Here is a 27,801-nt window from a genome sequence, read left to right as displayed (position 1 = left end):
ACACCAGCACAGGTTATGTGAGTATATTAAAACATGACACCAGCACAGGTTATGTGAGTATATTAAAACATGACACCAGCACAGGTTATGTGAGTATATTAAAACATGACACGAGCACAGGTTATGTGAGTATATTAAAACATGACACGAGCACAGGTTATGTGAGTATATTAAAACATGACACAAGCACAGGTTATGTGAGTATATTAAAACATGACACCAGCACAGGTTATGTGAGTATATTAAAACATGACACCAGCACAGGTTATGTGAGTATATTAAAACATGACACGAGCACAGGTTATGTGAGTATATTAAAACATGACACGAGCACAGGTTATGTGAGTATATTAAAACATGACACCAGCACAGGTTATGTGAGTATATTAAAACATGACACCAGCACAGGTTATGTGAGTATATTAAAATATGACACGAGCACAGGTTATGTGAGTATATTAAAACATGACACCAGCACAGGTTATGTGAGTATATTAAAACATGACACGAGCACAGGTTATGTGAGTATATTAAAACATGACACCAGCACAGGTTATGTGAGTATATTAAAACATGACACCAGCACAGGTTATGTGAGTATATTAAAACATGACACGAGCACAGGTTATGTGATTATATTAAAACACGACACGAGCACAGGTTATGTGAGTATACTAAAACACAGCACGAGCACAGGTTATGTGAGTATACTAAAACACGACACGAGCACAGGTTATGTGAGTATATTAAAACATGACACGAGCACAGGTTATGTGAGTATATTAAAACATGACACGAGCACAGGTTATGTGAGTATATTAAAACATGGGACGAGCACAGGTTATGTGAGTATATTAAAACATGACACCAGCACAGGTTATGTGAGTATATTAAAACATGACACCAGCACAGGTTATGTGAGTATATTAAAACATGACACGAGCACAGGTTATGTGAGTATATTAAAACATGGGACGAGCACAGGTTATGTGAGTATATTAAAACATGACACCAGCACAGGTTATGTGAGTATATTAAAACATGACACCAGCACAGGTTATGTGAGTATATTAAAACATGACACGAGCACAGGTTATGTGAGTATATTAAAACATGACACAAGCACAGGTTATGTGAGTATATTAAAACATGACACGAGCACAGGTTATGTGAGTATATTAAAACATGACACGAGCGAGCACAGGTTATGTGAGTATATTAAAACATGACACCAGCACAGGTTATGTGAGTATATTAAAATGACACGAGCACAGGTTATGTCACAACACGTGCACCTACAGGTGCAAATCAACAAACAAACCATCAGCATTCCGCTCTATATAACACATTCAGGCAAGAACACTTACATGTTTGAAACAGTGAACCTCAGTCTGACTTTTTCTTTTACTCCCATTCACCATAACATAAATAATCAGATTTATGAAAACGAAACTGAAAATGAGAGTTGCACTACTCCAGATTTGTAATAAACAGAATCACTTATGAGACATATATAGTTTAATTTTACTCACCTCACCTGTCTGTTGCTTACGGTGTTGCTTTTGTTTTAGAAATATACTTTTTTGTCACTCCACTGGCTGTAATTTTTCATCTTGAAGTTTAACTCCGCCCTCTGACGTCAAGGCCGCTTTAGGCCCTCCTCTTATTTGAACCTATTCACAACCTCTCTGTCAAAATGCGTGTACAAGAAGGACACAAGAGCTTCGCCAGTCCTGGGTTCAGTCATGGGCGATAATCAGTTACAGAGCCGTTTCTCTGTGACTGTGATCTTTCTCAACGAGAGCGACGTAAAGCGAGATCAACATCAGGAACTCACGCTTCACGCGCACAGACAGCTGGACGATGACGTCTCTCTCACCATTAATGACGGTAAACAAAGCACTTCAATTTAAGGTGCCTGTGTTACAGTGTAATTATACATTTGAGTGCTGAGCAATAGTAATGAACTAGGGTTAGGATTAGGGTAAAGGTTTGGTTTAGCGTTAGCTGCTCGTAATTATGAATAAGGCTGTTATTTTTGTAGGAAATACATGTAAGTTCTCGGCGCTTCAGAAGGTAAGGTACTAAAGTCTGATATTAAAGTCAAAAGAGAATTCAATATAAACTCGAGTAGCCTATTTATCATAAAATTCTTCCCAATCCATGTCCTGGAGGTATCCACATTAATAACATATCTTAGACATATGTATGTAGTAGACTACAGAAGTAGTTTTGTTGTAACACTTTATCTTACAGTGTTCTTATTCCACGTTACATGTAGTAGTTACTGTAGTAATAACTACAAATGTTGCATAATTACATGCAACCCTACCAAACCCTTAACCCATAGTAACCCGTAGTTTTTATTAGGCAGATTCTTATATGACAAAATATGCATGTCATATGGAAAACATCACAACCTGGTGTTTTCTTTTTTTTTAACATCCATAGAAATGAATGAAGAAAAATTATACAAATAACCAGAACAACAACTAACCATCCCAAATTATCCCACAAAAACTAAGGGGAAAAATGGAAACAAAGGGGGGAGGGGGTGTTAAATCTCAATGAAGGTACTGTCTCAACAAATTTTATATTTTACAGTTACAAAATTTTTATAAAATGAGTGAGTCTCTAATTGGGTGTTACATTTTTTCCAGGTGTAGAAAGGGGCAGGGCATTAACTCCTTAAACCAAGACAACATTGGAGGGGGGCATGAGGATTTACAATGTAACAATATCCTTCAAGTAGGCCTACATGTTAATTAATATTAATCACTTATTTTAACGACAATACATTTTTTAACTCTCATTTTGAACTCGGTTGATTCTATTTGCTGAAAAATATATATAAAGGAGATCTCATCCGCAATTGTGCATCACTTTGCTCTTTTCAAGTAATTGTTTTTCCGTATTTTTTCCAAATTTTTGTTTTCAAGGATCATGTTATGCCAATTTCCCAGTAGGCCTATCTGCTCCTGTCTAAAAAATATGATGAGTAAAGGAAGTGAAGAACCACATGGAAGCATTTATACTGTAAATAACGTCATACCAAACAATTTCTGGCTCTTTGTAGCGTCTTGTTTATTGGCTGAAGGACAAGGGAAGAGTCTTTATTCAGGTGTGCCACACATTTCCCGGGTCTCATTGTGTGGTCCTGCCGCATGTACAGATCTCTGGGATTTACTGTGCACACACACACACACACACACACCATGAGCCGCTCCGGATCGCCTGCACCGGACTCTGTTTTCTTGGACACGGTACACTGGCCCTGGTACACACGCCTGCGCTTTCTGCCTCCCGACACACAACATCAGATAGCAGCTTCTCTCTGGATCACATCTCCCTCACAGAGCAGGACACACACATTTCTGATGCCAGCTTCTAGCTGACACACGTGTCTTACTTTCTTCTGCACTGAAGGAGATGTTTAGCAAAATGTTCATGCTTTTCTTTATCAAAAGCATTCAGTGAGCACAGGCTGTTAAAGGGTTAATCCACTCAAAAATGAAAAGTAGCCCATGATTTACTCACCCTCAGGTCATCCTAGGAGTATATTACTTTTTTTTTCAGACGAACACAATCAGAGTTATATTAAAAAATATCCTGGCTCTTCCAAGCTTTATAATGGGAGTTTTTGAAGCCCCAAAAAAGTGCATCCATCCATCATAAAAGTAATCCATACGACTCCTGTGGGTTAATAAAGGCCGTCTGAAGTGAAGCCATGCGTTTTTGTAAGAAAAATATCCATATTTATAACTTCATAAACTATAATCACTGGCTTTTGGTAATGGTCAAGTTCCGGCGGAAGAGTGACCTCTGACCCGACGAGTGACCTCTGACCTGGCACTCGACGCATCACTTCGCTTCAGACGGCCTTTATTAACCCACAGGAGTCGTATGGGTACTTTTATGATGGATGGATGCACTTTTTTGGGCTTCAAAAACTCCCATTATTAAGCTTGGAAGAGCCAGGATTTTTAAAAATATAACTCTGATTGTGTTCATTTGAAAAAAGAAAGTCATATACACCTTTTTTGGGCTTCAAAAACTTAATTCACTCCCATTATAAAGCTGGGAAGAGCCAGGATATGTTTTAATATAATTCCGATTGTGTAGGATGGCTTGAGGGCGAGTAAATAATAGGTGAACTATCCTTTGAAGCTTGACAACAATTTAAGTTTTTATTCATTGAAAATCTTGCTGCAACTTTGACATGAATGATGCCGAATGGAACTGATTCATGCACAATGTAAATCACCAGCATCCACTTTAAGTTTATGTAAAACAGCTGCATGAACATTTTGCCATCATCTCCTTCTGTCATATGGGAATGACACGAGCGTAAAACTGATGACAGAATTTTAACTTCGGGGTGTAAAAAGTTAAAAAGTTTAAAGGGTGTTAAAAAGTAATCCTTTCAGTTTTTTCATCAGCATTCATATTCCTCATTCATATACCCTGTGTATCGCTCTGCTTTCAGATGCTGGGGTTTGTGTTTTTAAGTTCTCGATCACGAGGGAGACCGAGTGTTGTCGGGTGGCCAGCCGCTCGTTCCTCGTCACACTGGGCTATTTCAGCATCCTCATGCGCTTCAACTCTCAGTCAGGTCAGTTATCTCTCCTTTCATCACTCTTTACTAGGGGTGTAACAATATATCGTGTCACATTATCGCAATACAAAAACGCAACAATATGTATTGTGGATAGGTCACCCAAAGTTAAAATTACTGTGTGAGAATTTTTTTTTAGCTTTAGTGTCAGTACTACATTAAACTACTACTGTATATATAATGTTGAATATAATGTATAATAATGCAATGGGGGAATATTTGTGTGTCCTGATGATGCCAAATGTCTTGTTATCAGTAAAAGTGGCCGACATTATTTTAAATATATCTAGCCAGTGACAGAGAACAAGCATATTCGTCTAAAATAATTCAGTATTTTCAGCTCCAGAATCATGAATATTGTTATTCTGGTGTCTCTATTGTCCTGTGCTTTGGGTTTCAGCACCAAGTCCATCCTATTCATTTACACACACAATGTAACACCAAATTTAGCATTTTAATCAACCGTACATTTAATGTTAACCGTTTATCATGTCTTGGTATCGTAATAATATCGTAACGTGAGTTCAGTATCGTGATATGTATTGAATCGTGACATGAGGGCATCGCTACACCCCTAGTCTTTACCTCCAAACTCACATGTTTAAGTCAGACGTTTGCCTGATGAGTCTTCCAAAAGTGACAGAAATGTATTGATGTTGCGCAACATTAATGCCCTTTAGAAGCCAAATGTTACTTAGGTCATCAAACCTGTTCCAGTCTCGTAGCATGAATTATACTTTATTGCTTTCAGTCTTATTTCTTCAATATTTGTCTAGTATTACTAATTCAAGATCAAAGTATGGAATCTTTCGGTCTTGTTCCTCTGAGAAGCATTAAGCTTTTCCAGCACATCTGTTGTACATCTGTGTTTAACGCCTCGTGGAGGAGATTTGGGATAAATCCGTTTGCTAACTGAATCAAGCATGATAGAAATATCACTAAATTGCAAACCCCGCGGAGACGCTCAACATCACGTTTTATATACAGACTTATAAAGGGGATATGGATGTGTATGTTTGTGAATATATATATATATATATATATAAATATATATACACTCACCTAAAGGATTATTAGGAAAACCTGTTCAATTTCTCATTAATGCAATTATCTAATCAACCAATCACATGGCAGTTGCTTCAATGCATTTAGGGGTGTGGTCCTGGTCAAGACAATCTCCTGAACTCCAAACTGAATGTCAGAATGGGAAAGAAAGGTGATTTAAGCAATTTTGAGCGTGGCATGGTTGTTGGTGCCAGACGGGCCGGTCTGAGTATTTCACAATCTGCTCAGTTACTGGGATTTTCACACACAACCATTTCTAGGGTTTACAAAGAATGGTGTGAAAAGGGAAAAACATCCAGTATGCGGCAGTCCTGTGGGCGAAAATGCCTTGTTGATGCCAGAGGTCAGAGGAGAATGGGCCGACTGATTCAAGCTGATAGAAGAGCAACTTTGACTGAAATAACCACTCGTTACAACCGAGGTATGCAGCAAAGCATTTGTGAAGCCACAACACGCACAACCTTGAGGCGGATGGGCTACAACAGCAGAAGACCCCACCGGGTACCACTCATTTCCACTACAAATAGGAAAAAGAGGCTACAATTTGCAAGAGCTCACCAAAATTGGACAGTTGAAGACTGGAAAAATGTTGCCTGGTCTGATGAGCCTCGATTTCTGTTGAGACATTCAGATGGTAGAGTCAGAATTTGGCGTAAACCAGTGTTTCTCAAACTTTTTCTGCCATTCCCCACTTTGAAGATAGGGAAGGGTTCGTGCCCTACCTGTCCCCATGCAATCGCCCCAACAAAATGTTAGGGTTTTTCCTGGCTCAAAACGAGGCGGAGGTGGTAAAATCCTAATAATGTACATATTTTAGGTATTTTTATAATAATAATTGTATTTTGTATTTTTCGAAGACTATCATATAAGCTACTGTGTTTCCCACAGTATTTTGTGCGTGGTGTGGACCTCTGCACCCCTAGGGGGGTCCAGGGCATGCTTCCCTGGAAGAAAAGTTTGTACGTTTTAAAGATAAATTCATAAATCGGGTGCATTTTGAAAGTTCAAAATGAAGTGATTAACTAATTTAGTTTATGAGCCTGTTTTGTAGTAGGCTACACATATTTTCTGAGCCAGAGACGGAGAGCGCTCACTGCTTGACATCACATTCAGTGTTTTCAACCACATAATGTTTATTTTAGGTTTCAGACATTTAAATTCACATAAGTAAGTTACTAAAAAAGCAATACATTTAGAGTTTGTCAAATACACACTTATGTCTATGGAAGCGGCAATAATAATTATTTCCATTATAATTAGACGACACAAATTATTTATATCAAATACACATCGTGTAAATAACTTTCAAGTGTACTCTATGCTTCTCCCAGTTCACCGGCCACTTACTTTTCATGTATTTCGGGAGAAGTGGATAAATTGACGTTTGTTAAATCCAACAGATCCGATTCTTCATCCCGTACATAGAGATCGGGTATAGCTCAACTAAGGTGTTTAAACAACAAAACACATCCACTTGCTCACATTTGACAATCGGAATATCAGATATTTCCTGCTATAGCCAACACATTTGTGAAATAAAAGCGGATAATCAGTCATTTAGCGCTATTGTGGCTGCGGTGTGACAAGCAATGACGCGTCACCATGGAACCCATAAAGGGATACGATCTAAATAACGGGCGCCTCTAAAAGCTTTTAAACTTACGTGTGAAAAGGTTAAGTAAGGCTTACATTTAAATGTGTCGTTGTTTTGTTTTGAGTTTATGCTCAATAAATAAAGGAATTAATAGTGATGCCGTGATGGGCACAAAAAATTACCAAATTTTCTCCCCACTCCGCTTTGTCGCGCCCCACTCTTCATGTTTCTATTCCACACTAGTGGGGCGCGCCCCACACTTTGAGAAACGCTGGCGTAAACAGAATGAGAACATGGATCCATCATGCCTTGTTACCACTGTGCAGGCTGGTGGTGGTGGTGTAATGGTGTGGGGGATGTTTTCTTGGCACACTTTAGGCCCCTTAGTGCCAATTGGGCATCGTTTAAATGCCACAACCTACCTGAGCATTGTTTCTGACCATGTCCATCCCTTTATGGCCACCATGTACCCATCCTCTGATGGCTACTTCCAGCAGGATAATGCACCATGTCACAAAGCTCGAATCATTTCAAATTGGTTTCTTGAACATGACAATGAGTTCACTGTACTAAAATGGCCCCCACAGTCACCAGATCTCAACCCAATAGAGCATCTTTGAGATGTGGTGGAACGGGAGCTTCGTGCCCTGGATGTGCATCCCACAAATCTCCATCAACTGCAAGATGCTATCCTATCAATATGGGCCAACATTTCTAAAGAATGCTTTCAGCACCTTGTTGAATCAATGCCACGTAGAATTAAGGCAGTTCTGAAGGCGAAAGGGGGTCAAACACAGTATTAGTATGGTGTTCCTAATAATCCTTTAGGTGAGTGTATATTAAATAGCCGCTCTGGAGTAAACTGTGATGTCATCGTCCAGCTCAGTTCTTGTATAATAGTGTCAATGCAGGCAGATCAATAACATTGTTGAATATTAAATTAAATGTTAAATGTAATGTAAGCCAAAAGCCAATGGCAACAAAGGTGAAAAAGGCGTCAGTCGACTTCAAGAAAGTTTTGATCAAGTGGATCATTAAGAGGCCTGAGAAATACTGATGTATCAGGTTAATAACTAGTCCATCACTGCTTGGGTTGTGTTATTACATGTTAGTGAAGGCGTGTGTTGTGCTCAGAGTTTCAGGGCTTCCACAGACTGCTGAGCTCGTGGACGGACCTCAGGACAGACCCGTCTGTGTTTCAGCAGAGGACCGATGAATCCTCTGCACTGCAGTACTTCCAGGTAAAGCAGACAATTCCCCCATGCAAACCTCGAACTTTATTCAGTTGCCTTGTGTGTGGTCAGTGTACATGATTTACCTCTCTGAGACATTTTCAGTTTTCTCTCAGTTTTATGGCTGTCTGTCCCAGCAGCAGAACATGCTTCAGGATTACCTCAGGACCGCAACGTACCAAAAAGCCATTTTGCTCAATGAAGTCGACTTCAAAGATAAAGTATGTGTTGTCAACTAGTTTCATCAAACTTTATCCTGCTAGTCTTTAAAGCTGTACTCAGTATTTGTTTTACTTTATGCTTCGTTGGCCAATATGGCAATGTTTTTGTGATGATACCTGTTACTAGGGGTTGACAAGATGACCAAAATCTTTTTTCATTCATTTTATTTCACAGTAATAATATACATCACAATATAGTGTAATATTGTTTTTATTTTTTTGTCATTAAAAATAACCAAGAAGCAAATTACAAACACTAGGACAAAAACAACATATACATTGATTCTTATTAAAGCTACTAAAGTTATTCAGTCAAGAGCAGTGAGAGATTTTCTCGCTTTCTTTTGCTGTTTGATTAACAATAATGAGCAGCAGGAAAATTAGACGGCTCCTGCGTTTACAGTCACTTAGGGTGTGTTCACACTTGGCTGGTTTGGTTCGATTAAAATGTTTGAAATGAGAAAATTGATCATGTGGAAGCCGTCATGTTGACCCGGTTACTCTGAAACTGTGGCGTGAGTCACGTGAATGTGAAAGCAACTAGGTAAAGTACCCTGCGTATGCGGAAACCAGACCAATGCTGGGGGGGGGAGCACTGGGAACAATCGCGCTCGAACCGAAGCAAACGTGCCCAGTGTGAAAGTGCCTTAAAGTGTGAACGCTGCCATCCAAACCCTGAGACATTATTCATTAATCTAGACCCCTGAAACGATGGGTCTCACTCCGCTTCCAAACGAACTCTGCTGCGGTTCGACTGAAATATGAACACAACACGGTCCAAAGACATCTAAACGAACCAAAAACAGGACATTCAGGGTTTTTCTCATTGTAGTCGCAATGTTTATTCCATTTCATGCAGAAGTTCTTAGTTTGTATGTAAAGGAGTGATTCTTGCCGCTGTTTTGACTCCTTATCTCATTTTATAAGCTCTTCACGAGTTCTTAGCTGATCAAAATACCATCATATGTAGCTACGCACATACAAGCACATCTATCCCAGAACACAGCATTGGTTTAGATGTTTGGTAAGTTCAGTCGCAAAACATACGTCATAAAATCCGTTTTTTGTTTTGTATCTTTAGGTTTGGTGTTAGAAATTACAGTGGGAACACTAAGCGAACCAGTACTTATCCCCCTGGTTTCACAGACAAGGCTTAAGCCTAGTCCCACACTAAAATGCATGTTTGAGCTGTTTTAACTGAAAGCAGCTTGCACTGAGATATCTTAAAATATTGCCATTGTTGTGTCTCAAAATGCAATGTGTTTTTCTAAGGCACGTTTATAAAGGCTACTTAAATGTCCTAACTGAACTAAAGCCTAATTGTTGAGAAGGCTCAGTAAGTTCATTCTTATTGGTGGGTTGTTAATTATTGACAGTCGCAACTTAGTCCCGCCCCCAGAGTTTGACAACTTGTAAAAGCTGTGGAGGGCTTGCGTGTATTCAAGCCGTAGATGAGTGTGCCTAACTTTGAAAAAAACACACACTTAATATCACATACATCTGTTAATGCACTGCATTCAGATGGCTTGAACCTACTATTAAAACAACATGGATTGGACTTTTGTGCATTCTTACGATGCACCAGTCAATACAGTCCAGAAACCTACTTAACACTAATCCTGGCTTAATCTAAGCCCTGTCTGTGAAACCGGGCCTGAGTGTACCAAACAAGTGAACCGAATTACAAGTGTGATGTGAACACACCCTTAAGATATAACCAACTATGTTCACATGCGTACTCTCCACAACAGATACTGTTTTGACATACTTGTGTGTATTTGACCATTCAAGTCCATTTAAATTCAATATTAACCTGCGAAAAATAACTAAATAAAGTACTCACAGCTTTCTGTGTCCATGGCCATGTGTCGGACAGCACTCGATTAGCCCATGGAGTTACTATACTGAATTATTGCGATTCATTTCTTTATCGATCAGTAACTTTAAATGGTACTCTGCGTGGATTCATTTACACACCGCGATATAAACGATATAGCAAAATCTTTGTCGAAAGACACTTATATAGTTGCTCTGATATTGTCATATCACCCGGGCCTACCTGTTACCAGATACAGCATCACACAAGCAAGGTGTTGAACTGATTTCTTCGTAGAAACACCCTATTTATATATGGAAATGTCCTTATTTCTACAGTAGCAACACGATGTCACGGTTTGATTCCAACACACATACTGATTAAAAATAATACAATTAATTCAAATACAATTTACTGAGTGCACCGTTGAGATTTTTTAAAGTAAAAGTCTTAGTATACAGTTATTGTACTGTGTTGATAATAAGTTTTCGTATTCTGATGGTGTGCACTGCTTCTGTTTATAGGTGGTTCTCGATGTGGGCTGTGGGACGGGGATATTGTCCTTCTTCGCCGTCCAGGCCGGGGCGAAGAGAGTTTACGCGGTGGAGGCCAGCTCTGTGGCCAAATATGCAGAAGTATAGCAAACTATTTCTGATTTACCCTCCACACTCATTTCTGGAGCACAAAAGATGCTTTGCATGTTCAGCAGAAATTGCACACTGCAGTTCACATGTCTGAGAAGTCTGTGACACATGCACTGTATCGCAGGTCTTCTTCGGGCACATGATATCTTTGTGTGAGGAACAGGCTGAAATGTGATTCTTTTCTTACACCGTAGCTCTCATATTTCATTCTCACTTCTGCATATTCAAATGTTGGCTATGAGACGCACCAAACAATGGCATTTGACAACATTAATATGTAACTGGTCTTGATTTGAATATACACAATGCAAATGAGATATGAGTGTTTTTCTGAAAGGGAAGTTTTAGGTTTGGGCTTGTGTTCCTCACAGTTGTAAGCCTTCAGACTTGGATCATAGCACACGGATACTTCTGTGATACTTTAATGTCCTTTCTTACAGCATCCATTTCCATGGACTTTATTGTAAGAATGAGCTAAATCATGTGGCTTATCATACAGTAAATCAAGACAAACTTTCATTTTTATGGGTGAATGAACCACTTAATCATAACATTGGGAAATCTGATCAGTTTTTAATTGCATTGTGTTGTGCTTTAGGGTTGAAGGAAATATCCATAAACTTGACAGAAAATGTCCTGGGAGAAAATTACCAGTAACTTTCTGTTTGTCTATGGATTTTTTTTTTTTTTCGTACGGTGTGGCAAGAAAAGCTAATCATATATTTCCACTAGTCAATCTATTACAAAGAGCTTTCAGGGCGTCGTGAGGGCATATGTATTTCTTGGCCAACTGTTGGATGTGCTAGGAGGATAAATCACTTATCACTATCTATGTTTGTCACACCCCTTTGGCCTGAAGTTCGGGGCTATGGGTTTTGTGGAAAAATACCCAGGCCGAGCCGACTTTTCTGGCACATTTTCACAGGGCAACACCTTCAGAAGGATCTTTCCTGCGTGTCAGGAATGCGTGACATTCTGGCTGCTAAATGACTTGAAGACGGATTTGGCCCGGAAACTTGCATAGTGGGAAAGGACACATGTTTTCATGGATAAAGACTGCTTTCTTAACAGACAAGCTCAGTACTAATAGCTCACTTTTTCTCATTTAATGGAAAGGTCTTGTTAGTTTTTGTAGACTGCAAACATATGTGTTTGTGTTTCTACTGACACATCTGATTTATGCAACCAATGATCCAACTATAAAACAGAGCCTTTAACTCTTAATCTCGAAATGGTTTCCGTTGTTTAGAAAAGTGAATTTTTGTGTTATTTTGCAAGGGTGATAATCAAACCCATATTTTAACTTGCCTCAATGCTTAAAGTGTAAGGAATTTTCCATTTAAAGTCCATTTTAAGTTTAAAGTCAGCATAAACGGAAGTTGCAATAGTCTTTTCATCCCTATTGTGCCGTATATCTAAGTGAAACGCTTCTGGAACAAGATCAAATGTGGGCGGGGCCAAAGTCCTTTTAGGCAAGTCATGCCACTCGGCCGCCATCTTGGCAACGCCTCCGGGCAGCTATTTCGGACTAACAAGACCAGGCTCCTATCTAAATGAATGGGCAGAGAGTCAGAACTGCAGTGTCACTGGTCACCGGGACATAAAAACTGCATGTATAGAAACAGCAGTAAAATATGATAAAAATCGCTGAAAAAGTTTGATGACTTTGCCCCAAAATAAGGTTTAAAACGCCTTTTCCCCACAGGTTATACGTTTACTACGCATGCGCAAGGGTTCTCTCCCTCTGTCGTGCGCGCGCTACACAGTTTGAAGCACAGTATGTGCGCGCTCTTGCTCGCTCGCTCTAGATTCCGGGAGATTTGAACTAATTTGTCGGCATCAGGGAGCCGCTATCAATCTGTGGGAGACTTCTGATGTCTGATATTACACAACTCACACATACACTGCATATCAAATCTGCCGCCTTTTCAAACAGTACCGTAACGTATTTTGCACTGTCGCAAACCTCAACTGTGCGCATGCGTCGGTGGAACCAGACGATAGGCTTAAATGTTTCCCAGCTTGACTGTTAAAGCAGACGATTGGCTTTCCAGCGGGAGGGGCGGGACAAGTGCATACAACCGCCATCTTTGGCGTTACGGGTTTTCCCTATATAGTTGTATTAAGGATTGATGAAGTGGCATGTCTCTATATAAATAGTCTCTGGCGGGGCTTGATTTTGTCCATGAGGAAGTGATTGGATAATTGTGGCTTGCGATTGGTGGATCTCATGTGATTGACAGGTTATTTCCCCACCCTCATCATCAGAGAAGAGAAGATATTGGGAAGTTAATTCAAGATTAAGATTAAGATTTGATTGACAAGATTATGAGGCACTTGAATTTATAAAAAATTATGTGCCCGGATAAAATCATTTATAATAAATACTGCAATATTCCATTTAAAAAAAGAATTGTCCATTATAATTTCATGGTGTCTTTAAAGTCAATATAGTTAAAATGTACTAAATTGCAACATCATTACAAATATGTAATTACAAATATATTTAAATACATGACATTCAAGTTTTAATTACATCAAAGGATATTTTAGTTTAACATTGCAATTAACATGACATTAAAAAACGAAATGCAAAAACGCATATATCTTAGTAACGGACAGCTACTAGCGATCATTTAACACAATCTTGTGGTTAAAATAGTGTGTATTTTAACGTTTATTATTGTGCAAGGAATAGTATTCCATTATAAGTGCATCACTAGAAGAGATTTTTGTGTGTTTTCACAAACTGAGGAACGAGTCGCAGTATTTTCTGAGCGAACTGACAGCATGTGGGAAAGATGCGGACGGAGCTTGAGCTGTTTTGTCCTTCTCGTCTCTTCAGATTCTAGTGAAAAGCAATAGCTTGTCTGACAAAATCACGGTTCTGTCAGGAAAGATCGAGGAAGTGTCCTGCCCGGAGAAGGTGGACGTGATCATCTCGGAGCCCATCGGCTACATGCTCCTCAACGAGAGGATGCTGGAGAGCTTTCTGCACGCCAAATACTGGTTAAAACCCAAAGGTCTGTACATCGCGAATAACAAGTGCCACAATAAACGCCACCACATGCTAATTCATATAGTGTTCAAATGTGATGGGTTATTGAAGATCAAGTGCTCGTCAATGCTATATTGTGTTTTTCTGTTGGTGTCATTGTACTCAGTCAACATGAGAGTCTCAGGACATGTCTAGATGACACACCAAAAATGCACTTGCTATGCAGCAAATGTAAACCACAAAGAATAATGGCTAATTGTATTAATTGGGAAGGGACTGAATAGGGAAAAGTAAAGTTTCTCCTTTTTGGTTGAGCTTTAATCTTCTTCTTTGACTGTCCAGGTATGATGTTCCCCACGCAGAGTGACATTCACCTGGCTCCGTTCACTGACGAACAACTGTACATGGAGCATCATGCCCGCACCAACTTCTGGTAATGCCCTCTCTGCTTTCTTTACAATCCACCTGCAATTTACACTTATAGTGGGACATCATCTGGGACTTAGGAGATGTGTTTTTGAAGGGCTTTTTCTTCAGTTTTCTTCCCTGTGCATTGGCTGAAGAGAACTACCGGTCTCGTAATGCAGTAGTTCACAGAGAAAAGGAAAATCCGGTCATCATTTAGGATGTGTTCACACCTGGCATGTTTGGTTGGATTAAAGCGAACTCTGGTGCGATTGCTCTGTTAGTGCGGATCATTTGAATAAGGGTGTATTCACACCTGCCTTGTTTGGTTCGATTGAATCGAACTCTAGTTCGTTTCCCCCCTTGGTGCGGACCTTTTGGGCAGGTGTGAATACAGCAATCGAACTCGGGTGCGGACCAAACAACCGAACCGAGACCCAGCTGAAGAGGTGGTCTCGGTACGGTTCCAAGCAACCGACCCAATTGCAAGAAAGCACTGCGCCTTTGAGTTAACAGGCTTCCGTAGTCGGAGTTGCGTTATGGGAAAGTGATCTGTTGTAGCCTAACGTTACTACATTACATCTGTTGCGCGTCTTTCTGCGCGTCGTGTGTGCATCATTGGAATGGAATGAATTAATGAGTGTGTGCATCAGGACATTCACACACAGAGCGTTCTCTTTAGTCCAGGGGTCTCAAACTCAACTTAACTGGGGGCCGCTGGAGGTAGAGTCGGGGTCAGGCTGGGCCGCATCAAGTATTCCACAAAAAATAGTATTCAAGTATTCCAAAAAAGGAGCACAACTGATCCAATCTTCTCAATACTTATTATTAACGTTTCTTCTGAACTGTTCCTCTGAATTCGAACATTCCTTTCTGTACATGATTGGTTCTTCATGAGCTGTCCTTCTGACAGTTGAAGTTCATTTTACAAACTTTCTTTGTCTATAACACATATTTGTGATATTTATATTTGCTTATGTCCTTTTAATTTTCTTTATACAACACATTAATGATATTGAATGTTTTTTTTGGAAGGCACATTTCCTTTTATTATACTTAGAAAAACAATTATTGCTTTTGAAATACAAATATTTGCAGTCATGTCTGCCCGTCTTATTGAATTCTTTCTACACATGTATAGTGTCTCAAATTACTGACTGCACAAATCAAAGCAAACCTTCTTATCAACCTGTTGGACACATATTACAAGCTCAAAATTATTATTCTCACATTGTTTTAGAGCAGGGGTCTCCAACACGTCGCTCGCGAGCTACCAGTAGCTCTGGCCTGATTGGTGTTAGCTCGCCAAGGGGCCGTTCACATATCGCGCTCACATATTTTGCGCGCTAAAGTTCGTTATTTCAAATGTAGGCGCGCGGCAAGCGCGCTCATAATTGAAGCGACGCGCTTATTTTTCCCAGGCGCAGTATGTTTGTACTTCGCGGTTGTCTATGACAACTATTGACAACAAACCCACCGTAAGCTGTCACGAGACTATCTATGGTAGCCCATAAGAGAAACATTTTTTTTTTTTTTTTAAATGCGGCACACGCAACGACGGGCCGCACTAACATTCAACTTTAATGTCAAGTAGGGGGCCACAAAGGCCCGCGGGCCGCGAGTTTGAGACCACTGCTTTAGTCTAATCGCGCATAGCATTTGAAAAGCATTTGCAGTTCATATAATGTAACGATAGTCACAATACAAGGATGATGCTGCGTTAATTTACGTTAAGCCTTTTTTGCACTTCCTGATTTCCCTACTTGAGAATCCTTGTCCAATGAATGGACGACCTTAGCACACGTGTGGTTTTGTTTACAAATTTTGGTTCACTTGCAAAAAGAGCAGTGTGAAAGCGAACCGTACAAAAAACAAAACAAAAAAAATTATTTGGTCCGGACCAAAGCAAGTGAACTATCGAACTTTCCTGGTGTGATTACACCCTTAGTGTGAACGCTGCCGTCTGAACAACCGGACCGAGACGCTGAAAAGATGTGTCTCACTCCGCTTAGAAACTAGCTTTAGTGCGGTTCAACTGATATATGAACGCAACGCGGTCCAAAGACATCTAAACGAACCAAAACCAGGACATGATGCGACCTTAAAAAGCACAAAATGTTTTTTCTCGTCATAAGCCGCGTTTCCATAACCCTTCAAATTGTTACCCGCAAATTTAAATTGCGAATTTAAAATACTCCCAATTGAAGCACGTCAGCAGTCTGGATGTTGCGCATCACAGTTCAGTGCAGCGTCAGCACCGCATCCGCCCGCCGCAGATCCTCCTGTGTGTGACGGAGGGATTCCTCACGCTGTTTCGACTCCTTTACACACTTTATAAGCTCTTCACGAGTTCTCAGCTGCTCAAAATCCCTTCATATATCGGATAAGCACATACAACGAGCGCATTTAGCCCAGAACACAGCATTGTTTTAGATGTTCGGCAAGTTCCGTCTCAAAATATACGTCATAAAAGCTAACCAATCCGGTTGTGAACATATTCCAATGCCTTTAGGTTCGGTGTTAAAATGCCAATGTGAACGCTAAGCGGACAACTAAATGTTATTTTTTTCCAGAACAAACGAACCAAGCGAACTGAACCACAAGTGTGAACACACCCTGGGTTGCTACACTAGCGCTTTTCGGTTCGTTTGGATGATGTGAACGCACCCGTGAACCGTACCCGAGTCCACGTAAAAACGGTGGCGGTACGGCACTACGGTTCATGTGAACTCCAGTACGGTTCACTGCTGATATGAAGGCAATCGTACTCAATCGCAGAAGTGAACCGCTATTGATGGCGCATGATTCAATAAAACTGTGTTTGTGTGCGTCTCACTCACTTTACTGTGGAAGCTTGTTTCCGCCACAGAATGAAAAATAAAAAAGGTAATTGCGACTTTTTATCTCACAATTCTGACTTTATTTCTCAGAATTGCGAGTTTACATCTCATATATAAGATATAAGATATAAAGTCAGAATTGCGTGATATAAAGTCAGAATTGCGTGATATAAAGTCAGAATTACGAGATATAAAGTCTGAATTGATTGATATAAAGTCAGAATTGCGTGATATAAAGTCGAAATTGCGTGTTGTAAAGTCAGAATTGTGAGATATAAACTATTCTGAGAGGAAAAAAGTTAGTCTTTTTTCCCCCTTAGAATTGGCCTGATAACTCGCAATTGTGAGTTTATATCTCACAATTCTGAGAAAAGATGTCAGAATTGCGAGATGTAAACTCGCAATTGTGAGAAAAAAAGTCAGAATTGTGAGATAAAAAGTCGCAATTCTGTCTTTTTTTCTCGCAATTGCGACTTTATTTCTCAGAATTGCGACTTTATATCTCGCAATTGTGAGATAAAAAGTCGCAATTTTTTTTTACATTTTTTTTATTCAGTGGCGGAAACAGTGGCGGCTCCAGACAATTTTGATTGGGGGGGCAATGGGGGGTCCTGGTCATTTCAAGGGGGGTCTCATGAAAACCAACAAAAAATACAGTGGACACGGCTAATAACTGCATATTGCTGCTACTTAACAACAAAAACAACACAGCATATCAACTACTTTGTTTTTAATCAATCAATTGCAGTTTGCAAACAATATGCTCAAACTTTCATTGCCATAGCCACACCCATGACAGAAAACATATTTACAAAATAGTATCCTCCTCATCCTCCAATTCCTCGGTGTCCTCTGTTTCCAGTCTTTACTAAGAAATCCTATGAAAAATTATTTACAAAATCTTCTGCAGGACAGTTCAATTCTTTACAATAATATAATATATTATGAAAGAAAATTAAGCTGTTACACTGAGATGGTTTAGGAAAACCATAAAGTGTTTTTGTACAGTCAATTAATTGTACAGGCAGCATTAAACCATCAAAGTTAAATGATTGTTTATAGCTTATGAATCTCCTAGCCTATATTTTCTTTAGATGGGGGTTTCAAACTTTTTAATGGCAATGAGCCCTAAACAATACCCTTTTGAGATTCTTTATTTAGGCTTATAATACAATAAAATATATAAATATATAATAAAATATATAAAATATAATATAATATAATATAAAAAAAATTAATTGAAGTATTTGAAGTGATATAATATATCAGTTTAAATGCTTCAATTTGTTTTCATATTATATTATTATAATATGAAAACAAACTGAAGCATTTACTGTAAATAGCTAGATCTAATAGCTAAATATTTTCAAGAAAAGTGAATATGTGAACTCTTTTATAGTAGCCTAATCTAACCATGCCTGAAACCAGTGTTGGGGTAGTTACTCAAAAAAGGTAATTAGTTACTAGTTACTAGTTACTTCTGTAAATTGTAATGAGATTACTTTACTAGTTACTGCGTTTGAAAAGTAACTTCACTACTTATTACTTTACTTTCCCGTTTCTTAATTTATGGACAAATATCATAGCCCTATCATCACTTAGCCTGTCTACATAGTGTTTATTGTATAAATATATACAAAATGGCATGTAAAACCATATGAAAGAACAATATCCCTGTCTGCACAAGGAAATATATCTCACTGTAAAATCCACAAACAACAGGATAAAGGAGGCTATGGTGCGGTCATTTTAAAATGGGGTCAACACACAAGTTTTAAAACACAGGCTTTGGGAAACATGAGAATAAACTCTTCTCCTGAGAACAAAACAAGCTTTTTATTCGACTCATGGCAATAAAAAAAAAAAATGAAGTGGTCAATGAAAAATAATAAAATAAAGGTCACTTTTACATTTTTAATCTTAATTTAAAATGCATTTTTCTTGGCGATTCAATAGTCGGCAGGGGAAGCATTCCTCTACAATGAACCCTGCAACAAGCCTGTTCATTTTGTTTTGTGTTACCTGCTGTGCTCCAAGACTTGAGAAGAGTTTTTGTAACAGCGCGCGCGGCGCCGAATCCGAGGATGAACGACTTCAAGAAGCCGAATCTGCCCGAGCATGTAGCCTACGTCTCACCGTGACCGCACCGGCACACAGTTTGCGTGTCTAAATCAGTTGCTTATGTTTACAAAATGAGCCTACAATAGCATAATAAGCATTTTTAATAGAAATATCCATGTTTTATAAAATGTCCACGAAACTTAATGAAATGTTTAGTGAAATTAGAAACTATTTAAGAGATCGTTGATTTAGTTCTATAGTCTACATACATGTTTTTATATCCACATTTTGTTCTAATGTCACAAGTAATAATCTCAGGGTTTACTGGATTTTACGTACACGATTCTTTTTGTAGTGTTATTGGTGGTGATGTAGCCTACTAAAATAAACATCGTCACGTGTGGACCTTTCTTCTTCTCACCGTTGATTCCTGATGGTTAAGAGGACAATTACTCGAGTCGCCCCGTCGTTTCACAGAATAGTACAATGGCGAGCGCGTCGAGTATAAACGCCTCGTCCGTTTGGGGAGGTGCGCGTGCAGTCAGCGGAGACTCGCGCTGCAGAGACCCCCTGTCTCCGTCTCCGTCTCCATTTCCCTCTCTCCTTCGCACCGGCAGCTATGTCACTCAAATTGATCTCTATGGCAACGGTGCGCACGCACCACTAGACAGAACTTTACACACAAGCAAACACGGCTTGGGTAACGCAGGAAAGCGCGTTCCTATAGTATAGTAAAGTAGTGTAGTTACCGATATTTTTAGTGTAATGCGTTACTTTACTTCGTTACCCAAAAAAGTAATATCGTTACTGTAATCCGTTACTTTGTAACTCGTTACCCCCAACACTGCCTGAAACTATTTAAATCTATGTAAACTAATGATGTATTTTGAGTTTGCACGCGGGTGGGTGTGTAATTGTTACCGTTCTGTGTCCATCATCCGTTATTTCCACCACTTTAATCAAACCACTCTTCTTTAAAACATGATATTGTGATTTTATTTCACATGTCTTTGCGTTTCTCGTCGCATCTAATATTGAGATATTTGGTCCGCACACACGACTCACTGCCAATCACACGCGCTCACATCATTCTCTTTCTTTGAAACCTGTTAACTGCACTCACCAGTTTGAGCACTGCAATTATTTCTCACATACAATCAAATGGATTTCCCCACACATTTCGCGTCAGTCCTCTGCGTGGCATATTATTCTTTTCTGCGCGGCCGCGGCATCAGAAGTGCACGACCCCGCACGCGCGCCGCTTAGAGGGAACGTGATTCTTATGTTTATATATTTTGTATGTCGAATAAATTATTAATTATTATTGTATGTTCTGCGTAGTTTGAAGATAAACATTTTAAAATATATTTATCCCGGATACATTTTTTTTTTAATCAGGAAGGGGGTGGGGGGTCAAATGGGGGGTCAAAGCATTTTTTGGGAGGGTCTTGAGACCCCCCAAGACCCCCCCTGGCGCCGCCGCTGGGCGGAAACAAGCTTCCATACTTTACAGACCAGCGTGACTGACGCACTGCAAGCACAGAGAAGTTATATCTCATTTCTGCTCGCCTTCAGCACAAATCGGTAAAACTTTATGTGCTGATGCTTTGAAAACAAAACCAAAGTTTCAAAAACCAAAGTAAAAGTGTGGTGAGCGACACTATGCATTTTGCCACCTTCTCCTGCATCGACATTAACAAACAACAGCTAGACTACTGTTGTGATGCAAACGCACCATGGTTTGGACACAATTAGTATAATGAGAACACAATCCACCGGTTTGGGCGTTTGAACCAAGTGTGAAAGCACCCTTACTCAAGTGTGTGTATCTGCAGGTCCGAGTAATGGGCAAGCCGAAAGGGAGAAAGCTGCCCGTGAGTGAGCGTGTGGGGTAGGCATAGTGTTAGGGGTTAGTTTCATTACTCCCATCCCAGTCTCCCCTCACTCACCCTCATGACATTGCAAACCTGTATAACCTCATGTCTTCTGTACAACAATAAATGAGAAATTCTGAAAACTGCTCTTCACTGTTTCTCATGCAAATACAATGAATGGGGACTATGAAAAAGTTCATACGGCTAATGCACTATATTCCACGTCATCTGAGGCCATGTTATTGCTCTGTTTGAGAAACCGAAATGTAATGTTTTATTCACTTCATGGATCAGTCAGTGAGTTGAGAACCGGGCCAGCCAGATCCGTTTCAATAGTAAACCTTAACATAACACGTGCAAGGATACCAGAAAGAGATTATTTACACAAAGCAGCTCCACCCACTATATCTGTATCTCAGAAGGCAGATTAGCATGATTATAGTTATTTGTAGTATTTCACAAAATCACTGTTTTTCCACTATTTGTGATCAAATAAATGCAGTCTTGATGAGCATAAGAGACTTCTTTCAGAAAAGAAGTCAAACTGGCTCAAGTACGATTGGTTTAGGGCTTAGTTGAGGGTCAAATGTTGATAACGCATAACCATAAGTTCAGCACTACCTCAAACATATGATAAACATAATGATTTTGACTTTACAGCTCCAAAGTTAACAGTTCTGAATAATTCATTCCTATTTGAAAGTGTTTTAACAAAAGTATGCATTTAATCCCTCCTTCAATCCCTGTTTTGCTCCATTGCGCATGTACTGTATTACTGTAGACATTTGATGAACCAAAATTATTGTCTGTGGACAGACATTATTACACTAATGGTGTTGAGAAAACTTAGAATCTATAACTTTTCTTTAACAGTATACATGAGCCAACCACTCTCACCCCTACATGCACACCCTGCATGTTCACAGCCTCATCCATGATGGTTTATTTAGCATTGGCCCACAGGGGGTTGTGGTTTGCTAGCATCGCCCCACCGCCCACACAGTTCTTGCACCGTGCCGTGACCGACCCGAAGCCAGCAGCTTCCCGGCGCTGTAAAACGCTGTGGTTCAGTCCAACCCTGACTCATGTTTCATCGTTCCCTTCTCTCCGCCTGTGCTATTAAACCAGACGGACGGAGTAGTGGCATACTTCAGACAATGAAATCATTGTCTCACACTGGAGATTTTATAGATGATATTATATAACCAAGTGTCATGTCAAGTTTAACACCTAATGTTATGTTAGAGCAGAGATTTGTCTCGTGCTTTGCAGTGGGTGCGTGCTGAAATGTTCATCTGAAGGGCTTTAAAGGGTCATGAACTGCATTGTTTTATTATTTTAAAATGTTTCCTGTGGTGCACTTTTAATGTTAGTGGGATTTTTACATCTAAAAATTGTCATAAATTAGAAATAATCTGATTTGAACGCTCTGTTTGAAGGGGCGTGTCTCTGTGAGACTTCAGTGTACATGCCCACTGCTGTGATTGGCTAACATGCATTTTAAATATAAAAATTTGATCAAATATTCAAATTGCTTATTAAATAGCTAGACATGTGGAACCCTCTCGAAAACTTTTAGCACGTTTTTACTTGGGCTGCACTCAACTAAAGATTTTTCTAGTCGACTAGTAGTTCATTTAAGCCATTAGTCAACTAATCGCGCATTTATATTAATAAGCCATAAATCATAATAATGTGCCTTTAATTGTCTATATAAAAAAACGTATAGTGTAATCAGCGCACAAATTCAAACATAAAGCTTGCCACAGCGCACCGGAAAACGTAATGATTATGAATGTGTTGTGAAAAAAACCCAGAATGAGACTGTCTAAAAATGGAGTCATTTATAGGTAATGTTTTCATATATGCACGTTTCCTATATGCACGTTTCATACAGATTTGACATAATCTGAGAATATTTATGTTCATTCAAATGTAAAAATGTCAAGCTTTCTATTGATGTATTTCTCATGTCTGTGAGGCAAGTATACGCTTAGTTCCGGTTCATTTACGCTCAAGTTCAAGACCCAATCAACAGAAAGCGCCATTATTTTACAAAAACACCACGTTTTGTGAGTTTACAAAAATAAAAGTTGACCCTTTACAGTTTGCATTACTCTTATCTGTATGACCAACAATGAGAGAGAGTTTTAAGTTAAATGCAAGTGATGTACTTCCGCCTGTATATGCCTAATAATAACGCATATTTGTCTAGGTGAGCATTAGAGCGAGCGCACATATAAAGTGCTGCTACTTGCATGTTTCCAGTGATAAGCCATATTTGAGGTCGATAAATGATGGGCGAATGTTTGGATTTCCTGCCGTTAACGATCTGTCCGTTACAGCCTGCGTGATTTCTCCACTTTTTCTAGTTTTTTTTTTTGTTCTGCGACTTAACGACTAATACAATTTTGGTCGACTAAACCTCTTCTAGTCGACTAACGGTTAACTAATCATGAAAAGTGTTGATTTATAGCGTTATATTTAGATCGTGGCATGAAAGGTTGCAGTGATCACAGACATGCTGAGCGCATGAACGCAGTGATCTCATCATTACAACTCGATTTCTGCACTCTCACGAATGCTTTTACCATAACTAACAGAGCAAACCACGCTGCAAATACAGTAAGAGATTCATAGTGCAGTGTAGACAGCGTCATTGATTATGACAGGAGTTGTGGCGAGAGTCCAGATCTCATTCACTGATAAACTGCCGCTGTTTGATTGACAGCTCCAGCGATTTTAAAGGGAGCTTTCTATATACAATTTAATCAGTTTAAATAAGATTATTTTCATCCTAGTAAAAGAACTAAATGAAGTTGACTATTTAGTCACTGGTTTGATTTACTGACACAAACGGCGATAAATATGATTTTGAGATCTGACTGTACATGAATCAGAAATCACTGTTCACTGTACACATAATCAACTGTAATTTGATTTTATATCAGGAATCAGAGGGGTTTCTATGGCGTGAACTTGAGCGGCCTTCATTCTTCTGCGCTGGATGAGTTCTTCAGACAGCCGATAGTCGTGAGTCCATGTTTGCCACATATATCCAGATGTAAAGCTGTCATGAATCTGGATCTCGGATTACTTCATAATGTTGTCATTATGTTTCAGGACACATTTGATGTGCAGATTCTCATGGCCAGGTCTGTGAAATACACAATCAACTTTCTGGAGGCAAAAGAGGAAGATTTACATCGGTAAAATTGAAAGCATGCACACATTTGACTTATCAGGTTTTAATTTGAAGTCAGTGTGCGTCACTGTGAAATGTATGTGGCATTTTCAGGGCAATGTGCCAATGATAAGTGCAACCTTTCATGACAATAGATAAAAGTGCCACCTCAGTTTGGTAACTGTTCTAGGAAATATGCTTTTTCTGGAGAGAGGTGGTTGATTTCAGGTTAGACAAACTCATGGCGTCACTAAACTGGTCTTGTATGCTTAGAGAATTATGCCAATAATAAAGTCAACACAAGGATACAGCCTTGCCATCTGACTGGAGAACAGTTTGGTGTCTCGCAATCATTTCCCACCAGCATGCTTTTGAGATGATTTGTGCAAATTTAGGGACAATCTGTTAAAAAAACATAAAGGATGCACTTGAAAAAGAATGTTTCAGCAAATCATGAAAACCTAGAGCATCGTCTCAATATTTGTAGCTTATGTGATTTACAGGTTGGAAATCCCGTTTGTCTTCAAACTGCTGCAGTCAGGGCTCATTCATGGACTTGCTTTTTGGTTCGATGTGGCCTTTGTTGGTTCAAGGTGAGAATCTATAATACGAGAGGAAAGGTTTCTGAGGATGACATGCTTGAAAGTAGTAATAATTGTGTTATTTTCTCTTTTTGTACAGAATGACAGTATGGCTGTCCACTGCTCCGAATGAACCTTTGACTCACTGGTATCAGGTGCGCTGTCTCCTGCAAACCCCCCTGTTTGCCAAAATGGGACAGACATTATCTGGACAAGTTCTTCTAATAGCCAACAGGAGGTACGACTAACCTTGTTATATGACTAGAGCCCCTTTCATATATATAGAATAGAATTGGGGATGGGAATTATATAGGGGGAAAATGTTACATCACAATTTTTTTAAATTTTAGCATCTTCAAAGTAATCCCCCCTTTTGTATTTGTTTACATACTAATTTGATATGTTAATGTCTAAACCTTTAGAGACAGGAACGTCCACTACTTGACTATATACAGATTGGTGGTGTATAACTGCAAACGTCTTCTCTTATAGACAAAGCTATGACATTCACATCACTGCTGTGGTCGATCAGTCTGGATTTAAATCTGGGAACACACTGGATTTGAAAAATCCTTTTTTCCGGTAAGCGCTACGGAAAAACTGCAAAAGAAAAGTTAGTCTTAGTCATCCCAATTAAACAGAATTTGGGCGTTGTTTATTCCCACTATCTGCAGTGATTTGGTTTTCTCTTTAGAAATGTTACATCTTTACCCTTTTACATCTGGCATTTACATCCTGATAGTGTTATTTTATGGTGCATTTGAAACAAACAAAGCATCAAACAATAACTGCTAATTTTGTTCTACATATAAATCAACAGCTGAGTTTGTCTTCAGTCCTGTGTTCGTGACCTTATAGTCCCTGAAAGAACCAACCAACACTAGTCAGTGGAGCAATCCACTCCTCACCAAACATTTGCAATCCAGTTAGTAAACCAAGTTGAGGGTTTTAGCATTAAGCAGCAATCCATAAAAGAAAATCAATCTCAGCAGTGAGGGTAAAGTAACTTAACTTAAAACGTCTTGGTTACTTCTGTAACCCTTGAACCCTGTGTAGAGAACGAGACATTGCGTCAGGAGCTGATGCTATGGGGAACACCTCAGGTGTGACGACTGTCTGAAGCACATGTACAACCACGGCGATTTCATTGGCTGATGACAAATCCAGTGACCTGTGCGCGCCGCGTCACCCTAGCACTATAAAGGGCACTATATGCATCACTAGCACACTGCGTATCTTTCTGAAGGAAGACTCGGCAGGCATGCCGGATTATGGCAGCGCTACACAGCGTCTTCTTCCCTACTCAGGAAACCAGAGTTATTCTAAGAACTAATAAATAGAATTCAATAGAACAACACTTACATTGTATAGAATAACCTGTTCCTCAAAATGGGTCAAAGCGCATTGCTTCTGCTTACACACCTGTCACTGCTACTCACGCTCTCACCAATACCTGACACCTCCCGAGTGAAACTCCTTGTGGCCCGAGGGGTTCGATGAAAACTGCACTCAATAGCAAAGTCTATAGTTACTAACATCTATAGTAACGTTTACTGGATTCATGTTCCTTTCAAAATTGATCTGAAATTTGAGTCTCAACTATTGTTGAGTTGCACGCTGATATAAATGAGATTACATAAACAGAATTACATTGACAGAAATTTTAAGATTTTATTGATTTCTATGATAAAAAAATTAGATGACAACCTGATATTTGCTGCTTTTCCATGTTCATTGTAATTCTGCGAATTAAGATGATGCCTTTATGAATTATGTGCAGTGTTATTATTTTATTTAATAACTACAATTTGGGCTTGTATTTAAGATGAAAAGCCAGGTGTATTGAATATTTAAGTAAGTGTGATCCGTCTCTCTTGTCTTTTACAGTTACGCCTGAATCATCACTCTCAAGACTGCAGGTCTATCACTCAACATTGCAAACATAACAACGATATTACTGGCCAGATTAAAGTCCACAGATCTGAATTGATGAACCCTTTTGAAAAATCCAGTTTAAGGAATGATGTGGGAGTGCTGGTGGAGCAGCTACACCAGCTCAGTTTAGCTTGAGGACAGCATGAAGATGCAGGTTCGCCAGCACAAACCAGTCTGGACCAACATGGAATTCATTCATGCTGGTTTATGCTGGATTTTTCAGCAGGGAAGGTTCTGTGTGCATGTGATATCGTGATATATGTTAATAAAAACAAGGTGACTGATTGAAATTGCTTTATTTTCATAGCCATCATCTTTAATTAATTGGTTTTACATTAAAAGGATAGTTCACCCAAAATGTAGGCTTTTATTCACATATAATCATTGATCAACACACACATAAAGCACTTCAAATATGGTCATCAAAATCTCAACCGTGATTGCTTGAAGCGCAAGAACAAATCTTATTGGTTCTTCCGGAAGCTCAAGCATACTTGACACATGAGAAGAAAAGTCATTGGTTCTTGAGTGTCAAGTCATGTTTGAGCTTTTGTTGAGCATATTTGATGAGCTTCATGCATGTGCTTTAATCCTGACATCTATTGCTTGTATGAACATCCAAATATGCTTATCACAGAACTGTGGGAATTAAGTCTGTTTAAATTAAACATTTTCAATTGAAAGACTGAAATTAAATAAAATGGTCAATATTTTTTCAATATTTTCATCGCCGATA

At 39.2% G+C, this 27,801-nt stretch overlaps 1 protein-coding gene across 4 annotated transcripts; it reads left to right on the top strand.

Annotated features, from left to right (window-relative positions):
• Nucleotides 1-1,646: 1,646 nt before the first annotated feature.
• Nucleotides 1,647-27,079, top strand: carm1l (coactivator-associated arginine methyltransferase 1, like). Of its 4 annotated transcripts, none has more exons than XM_056235833.1 (13): nt 1,647-1,890; nt 4,487-4,612; nt 8,409-8,515; nt 8,647-8,727; nt 11,068-11,178; nt 14,033-14,210; nt 14,528-14,618; nt 24,317-24,398; nt 24,489-24,574; nt 25,053-25,142; nt 25,231-25,368; nt 25,623-25,712; nt 27,018-27,079. In XM_056235833.1, the coding sequence occupies exons 1-13, from the start codon at nt 1,746-1,748 to the stop codon at nt 27,025-27,027; spliced, it is 1,335 nt and encodes a 444-aa protein (XP_056091808.1). In that variant the 5' UTR covers nt 1,647-1,745; the 3' UTR covers nt 27,028-27,079. The 4 variants fall into 4 exon arrangements, with proteins under 4 accessions (XP_056091808.1, XP_056091807.1, XP_056091806.1 ...); XM_056235832.1 differs by having other exon boundaries at nt 8,644-8,727; XM_056235831.1 differs by having other exon boundaries at nt 8,623-8,727.
• The last annotated feature ends 722 nt before the right edge of the window (nt 27,080-27,801 follow it).

Source organism: Rhinichthys klamathensis, unplaced genomic scaffold (assembly GCF_029890125.1).
Source record: "Rhinichthys klamathensis goyatoka isolate OS25496 unplaced genomic scaffold, OSU_Roscu_1.1 h1tg000431l_1, whole genome shotgun sequence".
Classification (NCBI taxonomy): Eukaryota; Metazoa; Chordata; class Actinopteri; order Cypriniformes; family Leuciscidae; genus Rhinichthys; species Rhinichthys klamathensis.
Note: the sequence above shows the minus strand (reverse complement) of the source record. Positions and strands in the feature narration are given on the sequence as shown.

Excerpts from the sequence above, each read along its gene's own strand:
- carm1l (XM_056235831.1), top strand. The coding sequence starts at position 1,746 with ATGGGCGATAATCAGTTACAGAGCCGTTTCTCTGTGACTGTGATCTTT. Across the intron at positions 1,891-4,486 it reads CTCTCTCACCATTAATGACG|ATGCTGGGGTTTGTGTTTTT; the intron begins GTAAACAAAGCA and ends CTCTGCTTTCAG. Across the intron at positions 14,619-24,316 it reads CATGCCCGCACCAACTTCTG|GAATCAGAGGGGTTTCTATG; the intron begins GTAATGCCCTCT and ends ATTTTATATCAG.